Source organism: Corylus avellana, chromosome 2 (genome assembly GCF_965113065.1).
Source record: "Corylus avellana chromosome 2, dhCorAvel1.hap1.2, whole genome shotgun sequence".
Taxonomy (NCBI): Eukaryota; Viridiplantae; Streptophyta; class Magnoliopsida; order Fagales; family Betulaceae; genus Corylus; species Corylus avellana.
In genome coordinates, this window is record NC_142491.1 from 39,116,815 (window position 1) to 39,139,938 (window position 23,124).

At 38.2% G+C, this 23,124-nt stretch overlaps 2 protein-coding genes across 2 annotated transcripts; both read left to right on the forward strand.

Moving 5' to 3' along the window:
* Nucleotides 1-436: 436 nt before the first annotated feature.
* Nucleotides 437-15,103, forward strand: LOC132183425 (RNA recognition motif XS domain protein). Its single transcript, XM_059596863.2, has 3 exons — nucleotides 437-1,402; nucleotides 6,783-7,090; nucleotides 14,351-15,103. The coding sequence occupies exons 1-3, from the start codon at nucleotides 522-524 to the stop codon at nucleotides 14,701-14,703; spliced, it is 1,542 nt and encodes a 513-aa protein (XP_059452846.2). The 5' UTR covers nucleotides 437-521; the 3' UTR covers nucleotides 14,704-15,103.
* Nucleotides 15,104-17,330: 2,227 nt separating this feature from the next.
* Nucleotides 17,331-21,249, forward strand: LOC132177309 (FRIGIDA-like protein 4a). Its single transcript, XM_059589579.2, has 3 exons — nucleotides 17,331-18,354; nucleotides 20,061-20,236; nucleotides 20,629-21,249. The coding sequence occupies exons 1-3, from the start codon at nucleotides 17,454-17,456 to the stop codon at nucleotides 21,118-21,120; spliced, it is 1,569 nt and encodes a 522-aa protein (XP_059445562.1). The 5' UTR covers nucleotides 17,331-17,453; the 3' UTR covers nucleotides 21,121-21,249.
* Nucleotides 21,250-23,124: the final 1,875 nt, after the last annotated feature.

The following is a 23,124-nucleotide window of genomic DNA, read 5'->3' on the forward strand; positions in this document are numbered from 1 at the left end:
ATATGGACGATTAAATATTATAGGGGTTGTTTGTTAAACTCTTTCCCACTCCTAAATATTATTTATTTATTTATTTTTTTCAAAACAATCAATATCAAAACATTCTCACTTTTTATATCACATAATTTATTTTTTACTACTATTTAAATAAAAAAATTACTATAAAATAAAATTTTTTTTTTCACTTTTTTTTTTATACTAATCATTGTAATTTTTTTTACAGGGAATAGACAGTGTTATAGTGTTAACAACACACATAGGCTATACCCCCTAATCATCAATGATGGATATCCATCATAGAACAAATTGTTTGACAAATGACATGTTATTTTACTTCATGATCGAACGGCTGCGGATCTTCAAATTGGTTCCAGTCCGTCCATCCAACGCTCCAAGACGTAACATCTACATGCCTAGACTGTTCGAAAGAAGACGACCTTACTATTTATTACTCTCAGTCTCCTCCTCTCCGCTAACTCGCACATATTCTGTCGAAAAAAAGAGAAGCTCCTCAGGCGCGGATGGCCGGAGGTAACCATAACAAAAGCGCGTCGCATAAGCCCCCTTCATCGTCAGCATCCTCCTCTCACCGAAAATCCCGCTGGGAATCCAACAATCCTCCCTCCGAGCAGACAAGAAAACCCGGCGACCCGAAACCCAATAAACCCCCATCCAACCCATCCCCGAAGCCCGGACCTACTCAGAGCCCGGCCCATAACCCGACCTCTCGCTCCGGTCCAGGCCCAGTCCCATCTCCCGGAGCTACGTTTCCGTTCCCGGACCCCGCGGCCCTGGGTCCACCGCCTCCGCCGATCTACGGGTTCCACATGCTCGAGCGCCGGACCATCGTTCTCGCAGACGAAACCGTCCGGTCGTATTTCGCTCTCCCGCTGGATTACCATGATTTCACTCCCGTGGACCCCGCCGGGCGGTTCTTTCCGGCACGGCCCGAATTTGACAAGCGGTTCCCGGCGCCGATAAGCCCCGGAGGGTTCACTAGGCATCAGGATTACTGGAACTCTCTAGGGCTCGATGGGCGAGGGCCTGGCGAGGGGTCGATGAAGAGGAAGTACGGGGAGGACGACGAGAAGGACGAGTTCGCAAAGCAGAGGCAGTACGGGAACCCGAATGGGTTTCCGGCGGGTCCCGGTGGCGAGGTTTTGGCCGGAACCAGTGGTGCGTTTGGCCGGGGCGATGAGTATAGGTCCTTTAAGTATATGAGGGTTGGTGGAGGCGGCGGCGGTGGTGAGAGTTTGGGTCTTAAGCACCTCGAGGTTGATCAGAACGCGTTAAAGAAGGCCTTTCTTCGGTTTGCGAAGTTGGTGAATGAGAATGCGGGTCAGAGGAAGAATTACTTGGACGAAGGGAAGCATGGGCGGCTTCAATGCATTGTTTGTGGCAGGTCTGATTATCTTGGGCTTGGCTGTGTTTCTTGCGGTTTTGTTTTGTTTCTTTCAAATTTGCTTGGCTGAAATTAAATGGATAGGCTTTTAGGAGACACTGCATTAGTTGACCTTAGGCAAAGGTTTCGTACTGTGTGCGCTTTTAACCACTCTTTGCAATATAATGAGATCGGCGTCTGTGTAACTTATCACTTTATACATTGGTGCCGTGTTCATTTGGCCTATCAACAAGAGTTATGCCAAATGAGTAGATGGAAAAAGTTTAAGGGAACTTTTATTTTATTTTTCCTTTTTTGTGTGTGAACTGGGAATGGCTATTTAGTTAGTGTTCCATACTCAAATGTGATTATTTTCGTGTATTAGATTATGAAAAAGGATTTGTTTTGGAGTCTCTTTACATATTGTTGAGCTGAGTGTTGAAGAAGTCAAATGCATTCTGTGCCTGTCTATGCATAGGCGACTGTTGCGATATATACAGAACTATCAAAGGTGTTCATCAAGTTTGATATACATCTCGTTTTCGTGTGCTTTTCGTTTTTGATGTCAAGATAAGTTAACTTGACTGATTGCAAGGAGATTTGAAATAAGTGTCAAAAATGTGGTTCTGTGATTGATTTTATGTTTGACCTAATCTGCAATTATTTAGAAATCTCGAGTGTGTAGGTTGATTTAGGGATTAGTATATCCATAAGTGAGCTGTTTGATTTATGGTTGATCCAGTTACAATGTGAAATTGTGTATTGGCAAGTTTGTCAACTGTTATTACCTCAGGATGTTGTTTCACAAAGAGGGCTTTGGAGGAACTGGTCTTGTCATTATATAGGACTTCATAGTGTACTTTGAGGACCACACTTCACCTTAGATGGTTACAATTGGTCGTTTCCTCAGTTTATGAATGCACCTAGTGGGTATTGCTGACAGGTGCTTTTCACATTATGCTTAAGATGCGTGCTGCGTGTGCATGCATGGTGCGCACTTAGAATTGAATAGTACATCGCACTTTTTTTTGTTTGGTCTTGAAGACTAGTCTTGCTTATTTGCTTTGTCATGAAGGAAGGAACTGTCTCTTATTGTTTCTGAAGGGATCGGCTTGTTAAGAAAGCCTTTACTTCCTTATATCTTATTTCTTGATGATCAACTTTGACGGACGAGCGCTAAATTTGTCAAGGAGTTCCTTTATTCCTAATTTGTTGCATTTCCTGATATAATTTTTTGGTTCTTTAAGATCAGCTTGTTAAGGGAGCCTGTACTTCCTTACGTCTTATTTCTTCATGATCAACTTTGTCAAGTAGATATCTGTTCCTAATTGGTTGCATTTCCTGATATAATCTTTTGGCTCTTTCTCTAGTAAAGTTATGCTTCACATGACCTTTGAGACTACTGTTTGCCCAATATGAGAGTTGAATTTAGGTGTATGATGCTGCTTCTTGCTTCTGTGCCTGAACAACAGATTGTTATTAGGTTCAGCTATTCATAATGCTTCTGCAAGAAAGTTTCTCATCTCTCATATCTTGTTTTGGTCTGTGTATGTATTTGAAGAAGCTGGTTGTATGATCTATTCTATAATTCTAATATGTATTATTCCTTTTTTGAGCTGGATTTCTATATTTCTGATGATCCTTTAGTTGTTTGGTAAGTTTGGCATTTATTTGAGGGTTTTAACATAATCATGGACCAAGTATCTGGAAAAGTTTGCTGCCATTATGTTGTGTTTATTTGAATTAGATTCCTAACGTCCTATCTCCAATAATTCAAAGTCTATGTAAAGTAGACGAAGTGGGAAATAATGAATTTTGATTTGTTCTAAGAAAGTGTTATTGGTTCGAAGAACCAAGAAGAAATAGCATTCCCTGCGAATCCAGGATTTCTATAATCCATGTTATTGCTTCTTTTGTGCCTGAATATTGTCAATCTTCCCTTTGAGCTGTAAAAGTTTGACCATATACTTGCTCGTTTATGTTATATGTGCTTTTCTCCAGTTGCTGCACCTTGCATTGCAGATCTTGTTATTCTAATCTATATTCAGATGGTTTTAATTGTATTGCATTTGTTGCTACTTAGTTAGGAGTGCAGGCATGTAGTACTGGATCAGCCTCTAGTTTTGATGATGCAGGCATATGTTCTTCTTTTTCTTCCTAATTGGAGTCTCTCTTGGCACTTTCTATTGAACTGATTTACTCATAAAAATTTGGAAAGGTGGGTGGATAGGATCACATTAACAGTGTCAGTGTGTGTGGATCAGCATCTAGTTTGGATGATGTATTCAGTTTCATTTAGAGTGGATATAGATCAAAGGATTTTCCTATTAGAAAAGCGGGGGCATATGGGCACTTAATTTTAGGGTTTAGAGAGAACAAGAAAAGAATTGAGAAAGAAGATTGGTATTTAGAAAATCTCTGCTCCACCTCTCACTATTGCACTGTGTGTGTTGGAAATAATATAATAGACTGATATACCATCATTGGGAATACTTATTACAATCATGCCATCTTAAAGTCACAATAACTTTGTGTGTGTGTGTGTGTGTGTGTGTATTTATATTGTAGTCGCGGATGCATTATTCAGTTGGTTGGGATTAGGATTAAGGCATTAGCTCTCCATGTGCTTTTGTTTACACTAATTGCATAGTGAGATCAGGTCTCTACTCTTTTTTTTTTAATCATTAGGAGTGATCCATCTACGCCTTGGCGTAAGAGTTGTACGATGCTTATGACATAATTTTTAGGGCCTTTATCTGATTATGTGCTGTAGAATGTGTTCTGTAAATGTTAGTGAATAGGGACCTGCTTATGGTTCAAGTTGGTAATCTATATAGTGCTAGCCAACTTGTTGATTTTCGCAACAAAGGTGATGGTCTCTGTTTGCCAGCTGCTGTTGTCTGGGGACATAACTTCTTGCACTGAATATTACTTTTCAAAATGTTAGCAGTCCTATATATTTTGGGACCTGTGATGCAGGATACACATGAAAGAAGCTTGTGCATTCAAGTTAGTTGCTTTAGTAAGATTGATAGATTGGGAAAACTAATTTCTTGAATGTTACTCATTAGTAATTCAGTGTGTTAAATTGTGAGTCTATATGCAAATGTTGTAGTTAAAATAGCAAAGAACTTATCAAAAAAAAATGCTGTAGTTCAAATGTCTGAATATTAATCACTGACAGTAGCCAATGATCTTGTTTTCTGATGTGTTCCAATGCATTGGAGTCATGCCTTCTTGATGTCATCATTTTATTTTATAAGTAATCGAGATATTATTAAAAACGTAAGGCACTTGTACACATGAAGTTTACAAGAGAAGCCACCAAGCTAGTAGGGGCAAAAAGAACAAGTGGCTAATAAGTTGTACCATGTAATTTAGGTTATGGGATGCACAGTGGCTAATAAGTTTTTCATCGGATTCAGCTTATCTCCTTTCTGATTTTGAATCAGTTCTTTAATTGCTTATCTTTTATGTTTTTTTGTTGATTTAGAAGACAGATGTGTATGGCCTCTCTTTTTTCTCACGTTAATAGATTAGGTGGTGCATATTTAGGGGTTACCATCTCTATGTTTTGTACTGAAACATCTCCAATTGGCCGATGACCATTTTAGTCAGTTGTCTGATAGGTGGCTTATAGTGTAACGTCACTTCCAACTGATACTCGTGTTGTTCTTCGTCTGGAATGTGGTCTTTGTCTTGTGAAGTAATCCATTTTAATGGTTGGACTTCATGCATTTGGTTGGCAGTATCCACTACGTATATACTCTCACTTGTATTTGTATCAATGTCTCTTTGTGTGTGCATCTGTTTCTCTATGTGTATCGGAGTGAATGCAATGTAATTATAGCACATGCTGGAAGACTGAAATTAATTAGTTAGCTTTATCTCTTTACGTTATGACTCATTCAGTGCAATGTTGCTGCAGTACATGTGCAAGAGTTTTTGCTTCCCTGTTCCCGGCGGCTTTGTTCTTTCGTTCTTTTGTAATTGCAGCTTGACTATTTGACTATTGTGAGGAAGAGGACATTGAACAATGAGAACGTAGAATTGCTAGATTTTCTAAGTGGATATGTGCTTCATTGTGTCATGTGGTCATAGAAGATGTGTTAAAGGTTTAAAATTGTATTACCTGGCTATAAATCTGATTTATACCAGTCATTGTATGGCATCCACATGTTGACAACGTGATTGTATATGAAATGAGGATCTAAGATGAATAATTGGCAACCAAAGAGGATAGAATGAGAAATGAGCGTATATTGGAAGTGAGAGGTTGCGCTGTAGAGCATAAGATATGGAATATCATATAAACTATAAAGGTTAGTGCATCAGCCTGTTTAACACCTAATCTGTTTTAATTTAAAGGAGTTTAAGATCTTTTGCTTTTATGTTTGACTTGGAGGGTTTCTGATTGCTGTCTTGGCTATGTGTTATTACTTACCGAAACATAGGTTCAATTACGCATCTTCTTCTTCTGTTAGTTTACCTGCCATTACATACTGCTGGTTCAAGCTGATTGCCCTTTGTTTTCTTTTTTGGCTACGACGGAAATGATAGACTATATCAGCTGCAATGCTGGACTTAAGCTGATTTTTATTTTCACAAAACTACCAACTGTCCCAATTGTATTCCTATGAAAAATGCGCTGGTGTATTCAATGGTTTAGCTGGCAGTAGTTAATTTACATAAGTTTCTCAGCTTTGTATATGTTGCATTCACTCAGATACTGTTAACTTATGGATGGCATGGCGCTGTATTGTTTTTGTTTTTATTTTTTTTTTTCATTTTGATTGGAAACAATGTCCCGTCTATAAGAATGATGATATATGTTTTTCTGACGTTGATGTTATATACTAATTGATATGTTTCTTAGGCTCAAGGGCAATGGTGCCATACTTTTAGGTTGAGATGTTGGTGAACCTTAATTGTGCAGTTAAATTGGTGTGCATTTTGAGGTCCCTAGTTAGTAAATTGTTCTACTTCCATTTTTATAAATTGGAGGCACCAATCCATCACATCAGATTCGAGTCATTGAAAAAAATGGTGGCTTCACCACAAATTAAAACCAAAAGGATGTCATTTTATGAAACTTTGGAATCTTTCCACGTGATAGAATTAAACTCATCTGTAATTATCTAGTGGAGTAATTGTTTTGTACACAATGGAACAACTTCATTGTTATATACTGTTGTTCTATGATGCAACTGATATAGTTGATGCTTGTTATCTAGCTCTAGTCAATGCTATTGTTTAGTCTTGATATCTGAGATTTTCACTTATTCCCTGGTGAAGGCATTGCCTTCATTCCCCTTATAGTTGAAACATTAAGGCACACACTGATATCTGTAAGGAAAACCTGAATTATATTCTTCAATGCCCTTGATGTGCATAATTTCAGGTCTTCTAAAGACTTTTCAGACATGCATGGTCTCATAATGCACACTTACAACTCAGATAATGCTGACTTGAGATTGGATCACTTGGGCTTACACAAAGCTCTGTGTGTTTTAATGGGGTGGAACTACTCAACGCCACCTGATAACTCAAAGACATATCAGTTTCTATCTGCTGATGAAGCAGCAGCAAACCAGGATGATCTGATCATATGGCCACCTGTGGTGATCATCCAAAATACAATCACTGGAAGGAGTAAAGAGGGGCGCATGGAAGGTTTGGGAAACAAAGCAATGGATAATAAAATTAGAGGTATAATGCGCCCTTTCATTTCTGTCATTTTTGTGCTATTTGTATCAAAATGTCCTTGCGAAAGGGTTGGCCTCTGGTTTTCTAGATCGGATGCATGCATTTGATTTTAGTTGAGTCACCATCTATAGCAAAATTCCTATGATATTTTCATGATTAGTTTTGCTAGTTCCTTATGGGTATCTATAAAATTACACCGAACCAACCCATTTCTGTATGCTCCATCTTTTTCTCAAGTAAGACCTTGCTCTATTGTCTCAGTTAAAGAGCACCTTGTAAAAAATTTCTTGTGAAACCCTCTATCTGCGCTACTATTTATTGTCCCTATTCTCATGATCCCCAGCCCACCAATCTCCTCTGAGAAAGGTTTCCATCATTTCAAAGGGTAATTGGAGTGTATAAGGGAGAGTTCTAGGGTATGGTTGCATGCAAACCTCTCTGGTTTAATTTTCATGCCCCACCTTTCTAATGATCACTAATTTGATTTCAAGGACCCTTTTATTCTGGAACTTAGTGATACGTAGTGGAGGGCTTTTTTGTTATGCAGCAGTCTTTGTCATTAGTGGAAATGGCCTTACATAGAGCTGAATGACAGAATAGGATACATGTATTTGACCCTAGGAAATTAGGATTAAGGCCTGATCAAGTGTATATATATTTATTTTCCCTTTTTTAAGTCACTTTTTATTTATTTGTTCTACAGTAACCCCCAGCTTATTTTTTTTTGTTAGTTTATGATACTTCATTTTTGTCATCTCATTGATACTCAATTCATTTGCGTGTATAGTCCATTTGTCACTGGAAGAGTTTTTTTGCCTCATACTTGTTATTTGGTAGAGCCCAATTTCTGCTTATCTGTTTTGACCTGTTATCTTTTTTCTTCTTCTTTTCTGTTTTTTTTTGGGCATGGTTTACCATTCTTCCGGTTTTATGCTGTTTTGTGACGTTAAATTTCCTTTTTGGTAGTTTGGTTCACATTAGTCTTTGCTTTTATAATACGGATTGTTACAATAGCTAGTTAAGTTGGCCATACCATTCCGTATTTTATGCTGTTTTGTGACGTCAAAGTTTCTTTTTGGTACTTCAGTTCCTATTAGTCTTTGCTTTTATAGTATGGGTCGTTACAATAGCTCAGTTGAGTTGGTCGATTATAGCATTGTTCATTTGGGAAGAGTAACATTTTTAGCTTTGTTGCAGATGTGCCTCCCAAGTAACATTCTTAGCTTTGTTGCAGATGTGCTTGCTTGGGAACCTCTAACTGGATTCCCGTACAGATGATTGTGATTTGAGTCTTTGGTCTATTGTTTCTATATGATGGGTTAAAAGAGAGGGTGCTTTGGGGGTTGGGTGGGATGTAGTGGAGAGTGTGTGAAAACTTATATTTGAAGATTCTGCCTGAGCACATCGTTAAGATGCAAAATTTCTGCATTGCATCTTTGTTTGCTATTGTATTACATGTTATTCAAGTTCAGTTTGACTCGTATGGTAATTTTTGATGGGTGTCAGGGCACTTCATTTTTGGTATTTAGTGTTACTGCTTAAATGACTAGTCATCAGTCTAACTAATTTCGTATTTTATTTTTTCTTTGAATGCTTTAACCTGAACAGTAAGTAACGTCTTTACTGGTATTTAGACGTGAATTTTTGGTAGAGATGTAGTTCTCATAGTGAACACCTTTATGGTGTTGTTGCATATCATGATTGCCATGATCCATAATCATCATTATTTTCGTTGTTTATCAAGAAGTTTGTGTCCTTGGTCTCGTCCAACCACTTCAATTGCTCTCCTTCACTGATGCAACTTTTATTACTTTCATGCACGGGTGTACATCTTTGGCCATGGCCTCCTTTTTTATTTTAGCTTTAACAAAGATTTACCTGCCTTTTCAGAGTCTGAATCTTTGTCATGCTCATTCTTACCAATGCATACTTGTTTTTCATGACTTTTTTTTATAATAAGGTGAGGGCTTCTACTTGGTTAGGTTGGTTAGGCTGGTTGGTTCAAGGCAATCAGATACCCAATTCTAGGGGTTGTCGAATTATCCTAGGCAAACACCACAATATTTTGGGGTTGAGTTATTTTAAAGAATTGGTGATGAAATATTAGTAATTATTGATTCCCCATTTAAGGTTTTATGTGATACATTGTTCAAGAACAATGATCTCTTTTCTTTTTTTTTTTCCTTTTAAATTTAAAAATTGTTTTCTTTAGTAAGATATCACAAGCATTCCTTTCTTTGGAAAGCTAGCATGAGTGAAATGCCTTAGTTTTATGGGGTATTTTGGAGAAATATATTAATTATTGGAAGGTTCATAGATTGAGGGTCCAAGCTAAAAGAAGAGTGATTTCCGGATTTTCATAGATGATTCCACTGAGTGCCGTGGGCCAAACTTTTTACGGGCAAAGGAGGGGTGGCACTAACTCAATAATTAGGAGGGAAATGTAGAGAGGTGTAATTTATGAGAAGCGGGTGGGGCCAATATGGTTGGTTAGTGAACTCTATAGTTGTTAATGTATGGTTGGAGGTGATTATGGCTGAGGCTTGTATCAAGCGGAGCTTATGCGAGGCGACCAGGATTTACTACTAGACCAAATCTAAGGCTCAAGGAGGTACTTGGTTGGGGTCTAAGCTCATTATTTATTAAAGATCATGTAACAACTAGGGAAATCATTGTTTATATTACTTATAAAAAAAACACTTGCGCTATTATTCTAAAAGGATTACTCAAGTTGCAATTGAAGCTCCTTAAAATCACTTATAAAGCCCAGTTTAACCTAGTAATGAACCAATGTAGGACTTAGCACCCATGAGCTCTTTTATAATCCATTCATTCTATGTGGGCAATTCATCTTTCCAATGTGGGACTAATTTTCGGGAGTGTCACATTCTCCTCCACTCAAATCCATGACGTCATTGTTAGGGCCCATGTCATGCAGTGCCTCAATGCCACATGATGTTATTAGGTTGCTCTGATATTATTTGTAATGACCCAAGGAAAGTGCTAGCCACATTTGCGCTATCACTCCAAAAGGTTTAGTCAAGTAATTTGGGCTACCTAGAATCTCACTTATAAAGTTAGTCCCACCTAGCACTTTATGGCGTTCTTCCAAGCTTGCTAGGATGTATTAAAAGAAGACATCATGAAGGTATTTCATGACTTCCATGCTAGAGATAAGTTTGAAAGGAGGAATTTCGCCCAATTAATTTAGTGAGTGGCATTTACAAAGTTATTGCCAAGGTTCTAGCTAATAGGGTGAAGATGGTCTAGGAGAAGATTATTTCTAAATCGCAGAATGTTTTCATCTAAGGAAGGCATATCCTAGATCATGTTCTTAATGAATGCCTTGATAGTAGAATAGAATCTGGGGAAGCCGGATGTGCTATGCAAATTAGACTTAGAAAAAGCTTATGATCATATTAATTGAGATTTTTTGTTGTACATGCTAAGGAGCAGTTTTGGGGGGACATGGCGAACATGAATAATTGTATCTCTTCGGTGCGTTTTTTGTTTTTGTTTTGTTGAACGGCACTCCCATCGGTTTTTTAGTAGCTCTTAGGCTTGAGATAGGGTGACCCTATGTCTCTGCTGTTGTTTGTCATTGTGATGGAGGCTTAGTAGGATGATATTTGTTGTAGTGGGTGGGGGTTTGTTGTCTGGCTTCTCTGTGGGGACGGGGAATGTTGGTGGGTTTGATATCACTCGTTTTCTGTTTGCAGATGACACTTTAGTTTTATGTGGGGCAGACTCAGATCACCTCCGTCATTTGTGTTGCTGGTTTTTATGTTCTACTGAGCCCTTCTAGGGAAGTGGTTGTGGCGTTACATCTATGAGAGAGGATCTTTGGAGAAAGGTGGTGGATGTGAAATATGGCAGTTAGTGGGGTGGGTGGTGCTCTAATGAAGTTTTTGTGTCTTATGGGGTGGGACTCTAGAAGTCCATTAGGAAAGGGGGTGGGAAGAGTTTTCTAGTTCTAATTTTAAGGTGGGTGATAGCTCCAAGATTAGTTTTGGCATGATGTGTGGTGTGGGGAATGGCCTTTAAGGCAGCGTTTCCGAAGTTGTATAGCATTTCTTGTATTAAGGCTGCTTTCGTGGGTGATCTCTTTAATGGTTCTCCTAAGTGGAATGTTAATTTTGTTAGAACAATGCATGATTGAGGGATAGAATTCTTTTCCTCGTTCTTCGATCAATTGTATTCCATTAAGCTAGAATAGGATGGTGCTGACAAGCTTTGATGGAACCCCTCCAAGAAAGGATTGTTTGATGTAAAATCATTCTATAATGTCTTAATCCCTCATGAGCAACCCCTTCTCTTGGAGGTGTATTTGGCAGAACAGAGCCTTGTTCAGAGTGGCTTCCTTCACTTGGTTTGCCGCTTTAGGTAAGATCCTCATAGTGGACAACTTAAGCAAGCGGAAAATCGTTGTAGTAGATTGGTGCTGCATGTTTAGGAAGAGTGGGGAAACCGTTTATCACCGCTTTCTCCATTGTGAGATAGCTACTGCCTTATGGTACTCTATTTTCGGTCTTTTTGGCTTAGCGTGGGTCATGCCTCATCGTGTGAGAGATCTCTTCACTTCTTAGAGAAGGAAGATTGGTAATTCTCAAAGTGAAGCTTTGTGGAAAATTATCCCGCTCTATTTGATGTGGTGAATTTGGAGGAAAAAAAGAGAGATTAGAGCTTTGAAGATAGTGAGAGGACGATGGTGGAATGGCCTTATTTTCCCATACCCTTTTTCAATGGATAGCTGCTTATGATTGTTTGCACATTTCATGACCTTTTTTTTCTCTTCTTTTTGTTGTTGTTGTATTGTTTAGGTGTCTTATATACACTTCTTGTGTACTTGGGTGCACCTTTTGGTTTTTAATGAAATCCTTTTACTTGCATAAAAAAATAAAGTAATCTACCCACTCCATATGGACAATTCATCTTCCCAATGTATGACTAATTTTTGGAGTGGGCAATTCATCTTCCCAATGTGTGACTAATTTTTTGAGGTGTCACTGTCACAGACCAAGCCTAAGAATTGTTATGGTGTCCCCCCCCCCTCCCCCCCCTCCAAACACCAACAACTTCCCAAATTATAAAATTTGTGTTATTGGTGATGTTAAGCCCTGCCTATAGGTGAGGGTTTCCCCAAACCCATTCAAGGACTCTTCTTATCCAACTCAGATTGAAGAAGTCTGGGATCAAATTACCTAAATCATGAGCTCGTGGATGATATTAATGATTGAGAGCAAACATGTGCAGGTCTCTTTTATGGTTGCTACTGTGTCAATTGCAAGTAATATTATACAATCGTCTTTTCCGGTTTCCTTTCGTGTCCCCCCCCCCCCCCCCTCCCCTTTTTTTTTTTTTTTTGTTTATAAATTTTACAAAAAATTGCAGGCATGTTTCAGGCATGTATGTACTGGCTTGTGATTTTCAGCCCATGCCTAAGCTTGAATGATTTTGCACCATGTGGGTTTGCATTAGATGAATGAGCCATTCCAACATGTTCTCATCCTATGTGGTTCAGTTAACGTAGTCGATCCACAGCACAAACCCACAAACTCGAAGTCGCTGGTTTTAACTGGGTTTGGACCTGCCTGTGTCCACTTTTTAGGTTTTATATCCACATGATCGGTTTTGGTTGTACTTCTTTTCTTTTAACAGGAAATGGTATTAAGATCATGTTTGAAAGCAGCCATTTGTGTCAGTTGAGTTTCATAATATCTTGCTATATCTCTTGATTTGGTTGGTGCACCAACTCCACTCTCTTCGTCCGAGTATTGCTTAGCATCTACTTGTTAGTTGTTGCCAGGCTTTTGATAATCTGACTTTTACTGTGATACATATTTCATATTGGTAATTTTGTGGCAGATAACTTGGTTTTTCCTTCTTTTCTTTTTTCTTTTCTTTCTTTCTTTTTTTTTTTTTTTTTTTTTTTTTTTTTAAAATCTTATTGAAGATTTAACTCCCAAGTGAAAGGAGTTAATGTAATTTCACTAGCAGCATTTGTTTTAATGTTTGGAATTAGTGCTTTCTTTTTTTTTTTTTAATATATATATATACATACTAGTTTTTTATGAGTCAAAGAAAAGCTGAAGAGGTTTTGGAAATGAGCTTTTAGCCACAAAAAAAAAAAAAAAAAAAATACAGAATTGCTTCGGAGAAGTTGTCAAATGTGATATATTTGGATTCACAACTATTGGGAAAAGTTCTGAAAACTAGTTCTTATTTAGTAGAATATTGGGATCTATTTAACTGTTGGTGAAGATGATAAAACAATCTTAGACAGCTAGCTGAAAGAAGCATGTGAATGTTCAGCCGTTCATAATCTAAAGAAGATTCATTTTAATGTATCTAATATTGTTCCAATTGTGTTAGGAAAGCTAGACATAACTTGAATGTTTCGGGTCTCATACCATGGGATTAAGGTAATATTAATGCTGCTTCCATTTTATGAAATGGCCTGCTAGCAAGTAGATTATGATTTTCCTTTTAACTTATATATTTAAACTTATTGGAAGAAAAGGCAAAAATGAGGAAGTTTAAGCTGCGCGCATCAGACGTTGCTGGTCAATCCAATTGGATTTCTTTGTCCAGGTGGAACCCACTTATGGTTTCTAAATTCTATTTTAATCATTCTAACCTAATAGATTGTTGGTTCCTCATGTTACATCATGTTTGCTGACAATTCATCACAAATTGGTTATTGTCAAGTGTTAAATGGTACTTCCTTTGTGTTATAGGGTCTTATTATGTTTTACTGTTCCTTTATGCTTTAGGGTACCTTGATTTGCATGTCGTGTTTCTCCCTTCTCCTTCTAGTTAGGAATTTTTCGACGAGTATATTTTTCACTTGTACTTAATGTAGCATCTCCTAATATCATCTGGTGGTAATGGTGTTTGAGCCTGCATTTTGTTCCATATGTTTTTTTGATCTTTCATATACATTCTAGACATGATTTTTGCTTACACTTTGTGAGAGTGTTTTGACATCTAACCTGTAGCCATCAAGCAAGAGATTAATAATAGTTTGGTGTTTTTTGGGGGCCTTCGGGTTTCTTTTGTAGAGGATCTGAAAATGTTGGTTGGTGATTATGGAAATTGCCTTGAATTGTGACCCATATCATTAAGTTCAATAACATTTGGAACCCTAGAAGTTATTTCAATTACCTTTGGTGGTTACCCTTAAGACTTTGTAGAGTGCACTCAACTTATGAAACAACAAAGCCCTTTTGGCATTTTTTTCCCTCATTGGTCTTTGTGTTTCAGATCTTGGATTTGGGAGTGGCAAGTCAAAGTCTTTGTATGGGAGAGAGGGTCACCTGGGTATAACCCTGGTTAAGTTTTCTGGTGATCAATCAGGCCTTAAGGAGGCGATGCGGTTTGCAGAATTCTTTGAGAAAGAAAATCATGGACGCAGGGCTTGGGCTCGCCAACAGCCCGTGTCTTTTGGCAGGGATGACGAGAAGAACCCAAACCTTATGCAGGTGGACGAGAAGACGGGAGAGAAAAAGAGGATCTTTTATGGTTATCTCGGAACTGCTTCCGATCTGGAGAAAATTGATGTCGACACGAGGAAGAAGGTCGTGGTTGAGAGCCGGAGGGAATACCTGTCCAAGTAGATTCTTGGTGACAATGATAGGCATTGTTGTTTTTTCTAATTTATAGGCACCAAGTCTGGAGAACATCTGATCCTTTGGCCTTCTATTTGTTTTATGATGAAAAACTGTAATGTAACATGCCAACAAATTCTGATGCCATATGTCGTGCAGCCTCCTTGAATGATGGTGCTTCTTCTTGGTAATGCAATGGCATTTCTCTGGTATTAGATGGTATTATTTCTAGCTACTGGTTAACTCTGCAGATGTTCCTCACTGACTAATTTAGTGTTTAGAATTCACGGATTTGTTTTTGCTTGAAAAGAAAAGGAAAGATGTATGGAATATTTGTTTAGAAAGGGTTTCAAACCCATAGGTATGCACAACAATTAGCTATTTAAATTTCTAGTAATTTGGGCAGCTATTGTGAGAGAGTCCATGTAAAACCTAGCTGACCAGGTAAGTTGTCGAGCAACTTAAAATTTGTTTGTACAATTCGGTTCTATATGAACTTTTTTAATAATTGTCAAATTGCTAATTATAATTTGGACAACTAATTATTGTTGGAAGGACTATAATCCATGCACGCCCAGAAATATTATGAAACATGAACAAAGCCACAAATACTTGCTACTAATAATATTCCAAATATTTTGTGTTGGGAGCTGTAAGTAACCAACACAACTAGACCCTGCTGATGATATTTCCAAGTGATTTCTTTGTGGGGTTACAAATGAATCGATTGAATTAATTCAAGTTTCAAAAGAATTTGGTGCTTATTTCGAGATGTCTTGACTTTCTAATAAGAATTCAAAATTTTTTTGGACAATAACAGTAAAAATGTCAAATCCGTCGTTGGTTTATCTAAAGTTTTCTTTTATTATAATGATTTTGTTTGTCAGGTTTCATCAACATTCACTTTTGGTTTAAATATGGCCAAGCGTGGACAAAACTGTCATTATCACTAGGTAGATTTAATGATAAACAAGTGTTGGACTTTGCTGATTTTCCTTCATATTAATCGAGTATTTTAAGAAGACGTCCAAGGTGCATGAAATCATTCTCAATTATGGCTTTCTAATTAGATCCGAGTTCTGATAGTTTAAATTTCAAGTGGGGGGTAAGTAAAAGTTGGGCCGCCTTCCATTATTAAACATCCAACACAACTCCTAAGCTAAAAGATAAATATCTTGTGTGCCCAGAACCCCACTTAAACTGGGCTGGGAATACGCCAATCAAGACAGATGGGCCCCTTAAATAGCTGGCCCAGTTTTACGTGTCATCACTGGTCCAGTACAGTTCTTTTGTGTACACACTTCATCTTGCTCTCTTTTTATGATGCTACGTGGCGCTGTTTATTCTTGTTTCAAAATATATATATATATATATATATATATATATATATTAGATGCACTCTTAACTCTACACTTTTAAGCATATAATTTTTGACGTGGCGATAAAAATTACCATTAAAAAAAAGTTTACATATCTCTTTTCAAATTATAAATAATTTGCAATACCTTTCACAAACTACCAAAAAAAAAAAAAAATTGTACTGTACCCCCTTCTATTTAAAAATAATATAAATAACCATGATAAAAAAATTATATATAAAAAAAATAAAAATTGGGTGTCTTACACAAGACTCACGGCGGCTGTGGGTTTTGCTTTTTTGTTTTTGTTTTTTCCAAATTTATAGGTAATTTGTCTTTTGAAAAAGATTTAGTGTATTTTTGTTTTTTTTGCAAGACAAAATAAGTTCATAGCAATTTTCTAAGAATAATTGCAAATTGCATGATCATTTAAGGGCGGTTTGAATACTTTTTTCTAAAAAATTAAAAACTAATAAATAGTATCACATTAGCTCATTAAATATAAATGAGACATTTTTCTCTTAATTTGGGTTAGGTGTTCTAAAAAGAAATTATAGGAGATTTTCAATAATTTTTTCAACGGTCCTTAGGTGCTATAAAAACAAAAAAATTATAGAAGATCTCCAATAATTTTTTTAATTGTCCATATTTAATTTTACTTTTTTTTTCATAAAAAACTTGAATTCAAATCTAAACTATTAAAAAAAAAAAAAAAAACTCCCGATAATTTTCTTTTCTTTACCCAAAATCCTATCAAAAAGTTAATATACAGAGCCTTGCATTGTGTCACGGTGATGCGCATGCCTCATTCTCACTGCACCTACTGTGCATATCTTAACCCGGCAATGCCTCTACTTTATCTGACTCCACCCATGTGGTGCCAGTGGGCCTGGCCCACCTCACCACCCACCCTCCAACTTTTCCAGCTTTTCCCCTCTCTCTCTCTCTCTCTCTCTCTCTACCTCTCGCATTTCTGATCTGACTTCGGTTTCCGCGAAAGTACTCTCCCCTTGTCCTTCACTCCACCCAAACATGCCCTTATCCTACGTCACCAGCCTCACTTTACCATTCTTATCCTGCGCACCCCCTTACGCCACCCGTCCACTTTAGCCCACTCTCGTGCTACGTGCGTAACTCAACCTCTACGCACCCCCGGCGCACTCTAGAACCCACCCTGGACATAGCTTTTTCAGACGCCATTACACGTGTCTCTCGTTTACCCGTACCACGTCACGTCACCGTTTGTTCACTGCACACTCAACTTTATCTGGTACCCTCTCTCTTCCTCTCTCTTTCTCTGTCTCTTTTCGTTTTCGTTTTCGGTTTGATTTCTAGGGTTTGGATTTTCTTGTGCTGGTTCTGATTCTGCTACTGAGTTGCAGTGAGTACGAAGCAACAACCATGGGGTCGATCCCCGATCCTGGCGAGTTGACCGAGTTGACTCCGCCGAGCTTTGACGAGTTCCAGAGGCAGACCTCGCTGATGACGAGCTGCACGCTCCTCTGGAGAGAGCTTTCGGACCACTTCTTGTCCTTGGAGCAAAACATCCTGAAGAAGTCCGAGGCCCTCAGGAACAAAATCCAGACTCTAGACCACGAGACCAAGGCCTCCCTCAACGATCTCGAGAAGCGCGAGGTCACCATCCAAGGCAGCGTTGAGATCGCACTGGAGAAAGTGGAAGCGAACACGGAGGCTGCACTCACGGCTCTCCTGAAGTCCTCCCACGAGGACGAGAACGGAGAGGTCGACAACGACGAGGGCTTACTGCTGAGTCTGAAGTCTTTTTGCTTCAAAATGGACTCTCTAGGCTTTTGGAGGTTCATCACTGGGAAGAAGAAGGAGCTGGACGCGTTGAGGGCTCAGATGCCTCTAGCTCTGGCCGAGTGCGTGGATCCGTCGAGGTTCGTGCTGGAATCGATATCGGAGGTGTTTCCGGTGGACAAGAGGGTGGACAAGAGCGAGAGAGGGAATGATTTGGGCTGGGCCTGCGTTCTGGTGCTGGAGTCGCTGATACCTGTGGTGGTGGATCCGATGATCGGGAAGTCGAGGCTGCTGGTGACGCCGAGCGTGAAGGAGCGCGCCAAGGAGATCGCCGAGACGTGGAAGGCGAGCCTGGAGGAGCGCGGTGGGATCGAGAACGTGAAGACCCCGGACGTGCACACATTCCTGCAGCATTTGGTGACGTTTGGGATTGTGAAGAAGGGGGATGTGGATTTGTACAGGAAGCTTGTGGTTGGGTCGGCCTGGCGGAAGCAGATGCCCAAGCTCGCGGTGTCGCTTGGACTCGGCAATGAAATGCCTGGTATGTTTTATTGCTTAGTTTTTTCTTCTCTGGACTAGGAAACCGTAAGCCAGCTTTTCTAGTCGTCAGATTCTCAGCTTTTGTTTGGATAATATTTACTCTGCGAACGGTATGATCGCGGTTTCGAGAGAGTTAGTTCTCAGTTTTCCACACTTCTTCATTGTACCCACAAGTTAAATTGGAAAAGAAAAGAAGGAAAATGATTTAGCTGCATTTTGAAGTGCAATAGCTGCATGTCCGAGAGCATGTGAGAGTAGGGAGTGACCGAGTGAGCTGGGTTGGGTGTTGACTGTCCAGTGAGTAAGTAGCAGCATGGGATGTTGGGGGCTTATATTTTCCGACTGAGCTTTTACTTGTGAATTAAGTAGCGATATGGAAATATTTTGCCTTGAAAGTGATGTAAATATGGTGTATCCGTTAGTCAGTGCGAGTAGTAGGCTGGTGATATGTAAATAATGCATTCTGTTAGCAGCAGAATCATGGGCTTTTTGGGTCTATTTGAATTTTGCCACACCTGGCTCGCTGTGAGTGTGTGCGTCTTTTGCTATTGTACAAGCAGCATGAGCATGTGCCTTTAGGCCAAGCATTATTGAGTCTCTGGGGTTCGATGCAATTCAAGAGCCATTGCTTAGTGTTGCTTATGATTTTTGGAAACTGCGATTCCTTGTAGTGGTGCTTTCATGTGGTTGATAATTTTGAAAAGCTATCTGTTGTAGGCAGTATGATTAATTGGAGTGGATCACTTCCAATGAATGTGTTCTTGCAGTTTGAAATCCCTTTTTTTTTTTTTTTTTTTTGGTCAATTTCGTTGCTTACTCCTTGATTCAGGAGGTAGTGTTTAGATAGGTCTTTTCATATGATGCAAAGGTCTTATATTATGGAGTACCTGGCTTTTTGATGGTTGATGTGGAAGGAGACAAATAGTATCTTTCAGTAACTCCATCATTGTTTTTTGGCATTCTTGCATGCTTACATCAAAGTATTATCATATTATGGACATTCAGGTTCCTGGTCGTCCTATAATTTTTGCCTATGCTCTTTTGGTTGTTTTCCTTTCTATCATGGCATATGGTTTATGCATAAGCATATGGCATGTACATGTTTTATATGTTAATGCATGAATATAATATTACTTTCCAGAAAAAAAAAAAAAAAAAAAAAAAATCCTTGGTGCACTTTCATTTGAGATGGAAAAGCTTTAAAATTGAATGAGTTATATGTTGATGTTGTATTATTTCAAAGACCCAGTCGAAGGAGTTAAGGTCTGGTTCAACAATATCACCCTAATCTGTTCATATTTTAATAAGCTTTGAACGTTCAAGAAGTAACAAGTATTTGTGCCAAAAAAAAATCTCAAAACTCTCTTTTGCAGTCTTGCTCTGGCTCGAGTTTAATATTTTGGCTAATTCTGTTGAATTGATGAATATCTTAATTGTCATGAGTATAACTTGTGGGGAGGAGTAAAAACCTATTCAAATAAGTAAAGATAGCCTGTAAACTGTGTTGTAAATTACTTGTTTGTAAAAGCTAGAACATTTTTTGTACGTGTGAAAATTATATTATGTTTCCAGGTAGAACTACTTGATGTCTGCTTCATGCGTTGCTATCATGATATATATGATTTATGCTGACACTTGTAATACTGCTAATCATGAATGTCTGGACTAGTAGAGTGTTTAATACTTTTAGGGTGTTGATATGTGCAGATATGATTAAAGAATTAATCAGCAGGGGACAGCAGCTAGATGCAGTGCATTTTACTTACGAAGTTGGCCTTGTAGATAAGTTTCCGCCTGTTCCTCTTTTGAAAGCCTTTTTGAAGGATGCAAAGAAGGCTGCAGCTTCTATTTTGGAGGATCCCAATAGTCCTGGCCGAGCTGCGGTATTTCTTTCATAATTTCATCTTCAATCTTTTTTATCCTAATAACTCTTATGGGCTGTACTTGTAAATTATCTCTTTGTTGTTTAGTCTTCCAATGCCTGATTTCCCTCGTTTGTGTCGAATGTCACATGATATAGGCCTGACTTCTGACAATATCCTTATCTGTATGATAATTCAAATACGTTATGATGAGATTGTCTGCAATTGTTGCCAACTACCTATGAGATTGACTGCAATTGTTGCCAACTACCTATGAGATTGACTGCAATTGTTGCCAACTACCTATATGGCTCTAGAGCTGTACTTAATGGGGATGAGCAAATTTTATGTTTTCTTTACATGTGGGGGCAACAAAATTTTAACTAATCAGTATTGATTTATTGATTTTGCAGCAATTAGCTGGACGGAAAGAGCAGTCGGCTCTCCGGGCTGTCATAAAGTGCATTGAAGAGTACAAACTAGAGGCCGAGTTTCCTCCAGAAAACCTAAAGAAACGGCTTGAACAGCTAGAGAAGACCAAGACAGAGAAGAGAAAACCTGCTGCTGTACCTGCCAACAAAAGAACACGGGCCAACAATGGTGGCCCCATGCCTCCTGCCAAGGCTGGGCGTTTGACAAATGCATATGTATCTTCCTTCCCTGCTGCTCCTACAATTATGAGGTCTCCCTCTCATGCTCAGTACCCTGCTGGCATCTCCCCGTACCATTCCCCACCGGCCATGTATGGCAGCAGAAGCCCACCAACGAATCCCTATGCATACTCGCCAGAAGCAGCCCCTCCCCCTCTTGCTGGATCATACCCTGTTGCTCCCATGAACTATCCTGCATATGGTGGGTATGGGAATGGCATGGCACCAGCTTATCAGCAGGCTTACTACCGATAGACATGACTACCCTTTGAAGATGGTAACCACTGATATGATGACCCCAATCTCATTTGCTTTCCTCTCAATGGTTTGTCTGTAATCACTAACCGTTTAATGGTAGCGATGTATGTGTGTTAATCTTTAACATTTGTCATGCTTCTTGCTGTGTCGTGGTGAGAAGTTGTATTTCTAATGTTGATCAAACTTTAGTTCTAGGTGACTGTGGAAATTAATTAGGATGGCCTGAAAACAGCATCAAGGACTTTTGAGGAACCACCAGTGCCGTTTATATAGTTGTGGAAACTGTTTACCGTTTTGTTCTAATCTACTGCCTTCTCTTAGAATGCGGGTTCAAATTGAAACAAATGCCATGCGTTTAATTTCTGAAGTTTTATCTTTTTTCTTCCCTGAAATAGATGGTATTTGATTTAGGGTTATCTACATTTATCCCATCTATCTATTTCGAGTAATGTTAGAAGTTATAATTGTGTATTCTAAAAATTGATGTGGCTTCTAAAATTACTATTGTGCTTGTGATTGATCATTATTGAATTTTGATTAAATGATAATTTTAAAAGTCACCCTATTGGAGTGACACAAGGATGCAAGATGACTTCTATAATTATTTTATCTATTCCATTTGTATATCATCATAATTTTTTTAATTTTTGTAATGTCATTTTAATTTACTATTGGGGTTGTAATATTTTTGTACTCTTTATAATATAAAAATGAGGGTATTCTTGTCGGGACACTGTAATTTTGATGGTAAATTTGAAGATTTTGTAAAAATAAAATTAAAACATTGGGAGACATTGAAAAAATGGTGATGGTTAGAGGGAATAAATGTTGCTTGCCTTTTATTCTATATGAAACTCTTTTCTGCCTTGTTTGTAGAGTAATGGCCAATGGGTGCATGAAACTTGGGGTCTAAATTTGCCTGATGCCTTGTTTGATTGTGATTTAATTAATTTTTCTTGTTTAACAGATTGTAATCTTATTTTTGAGTTGAGCAAACGCTAGTTTGCAATTAAAAAAATAAAAATAAAATAAAAATCAATTATTAAGATTTAAAAATCAATTTACTTATCAAAAAAATTATTAAGATTTAAAAGGTTCTAGGGACTTGGATATTTTGTTTGTCAATCATCCAACTAGATGAACACAAAATCGTTTTTGTTTTCGTGGTTTTTTGTTTTTGGTATGAAGCACAATGACTTTGATATTCTAGATGTCGAGGTAACATTCTTTAGGGACAAAATGTTGTAGATGGTTCATTACGAAATTAGACAATACAAAAATTAATTTCATTCCAAATGATCGTATACTAAGTACTTGTTTGGCAAAAGATTCTAAGGATATGCATATATGATTGATACAAAAAACGCACTTGAGACCGGAGACTCAAGCTGATTAAAAGGCCATTGATGCTAGGTCCAAGAGAGCTTCATAACAAGCCATTTACCATGAGAGCCTAAGGAGGCCCAAAAAGACAAGAAAGTTTAGCTACAAAATGAGATTCTTCCATTCACCAAACAAATTCCCGAACATTTTTAACACACCCATTCTCACTCTACGGGAGCTCTATTCTCTCTGTCTCTCTTTCTTTCCATTATCTCTTTCCTCAAGTTAAGGCACACTACTTAGACATTAAAGTGTCTTTGATCTCATGACCGAAAGCCTACTAATAACCCTTTTCTTTGTTTTGCAAGAGAGCACCAGCCCATTCGGTATGTGACGAATTTTGGATCTAACACTATCCATGAGGATAGTGAGGTTGTGATTGCATTTTATTTTCCCTTTTTAAATTTTTAAAACAAAAACTAAAAAGAAAAACACCCAAAAGGCATATCAATTTCCATGAGTCATACTCGCAAAAATAAAAAATAAAAATTCATGAGTCATAATTTAACTGCCCCGTCCTTCGTTGCCTGTTTGTGTCGCTTTTAGTTGGAACATACTGCCAATGACAGCTTGTATTATTTTTATTGACCCCCAATGCCTAAACTAGAAGATAATGGA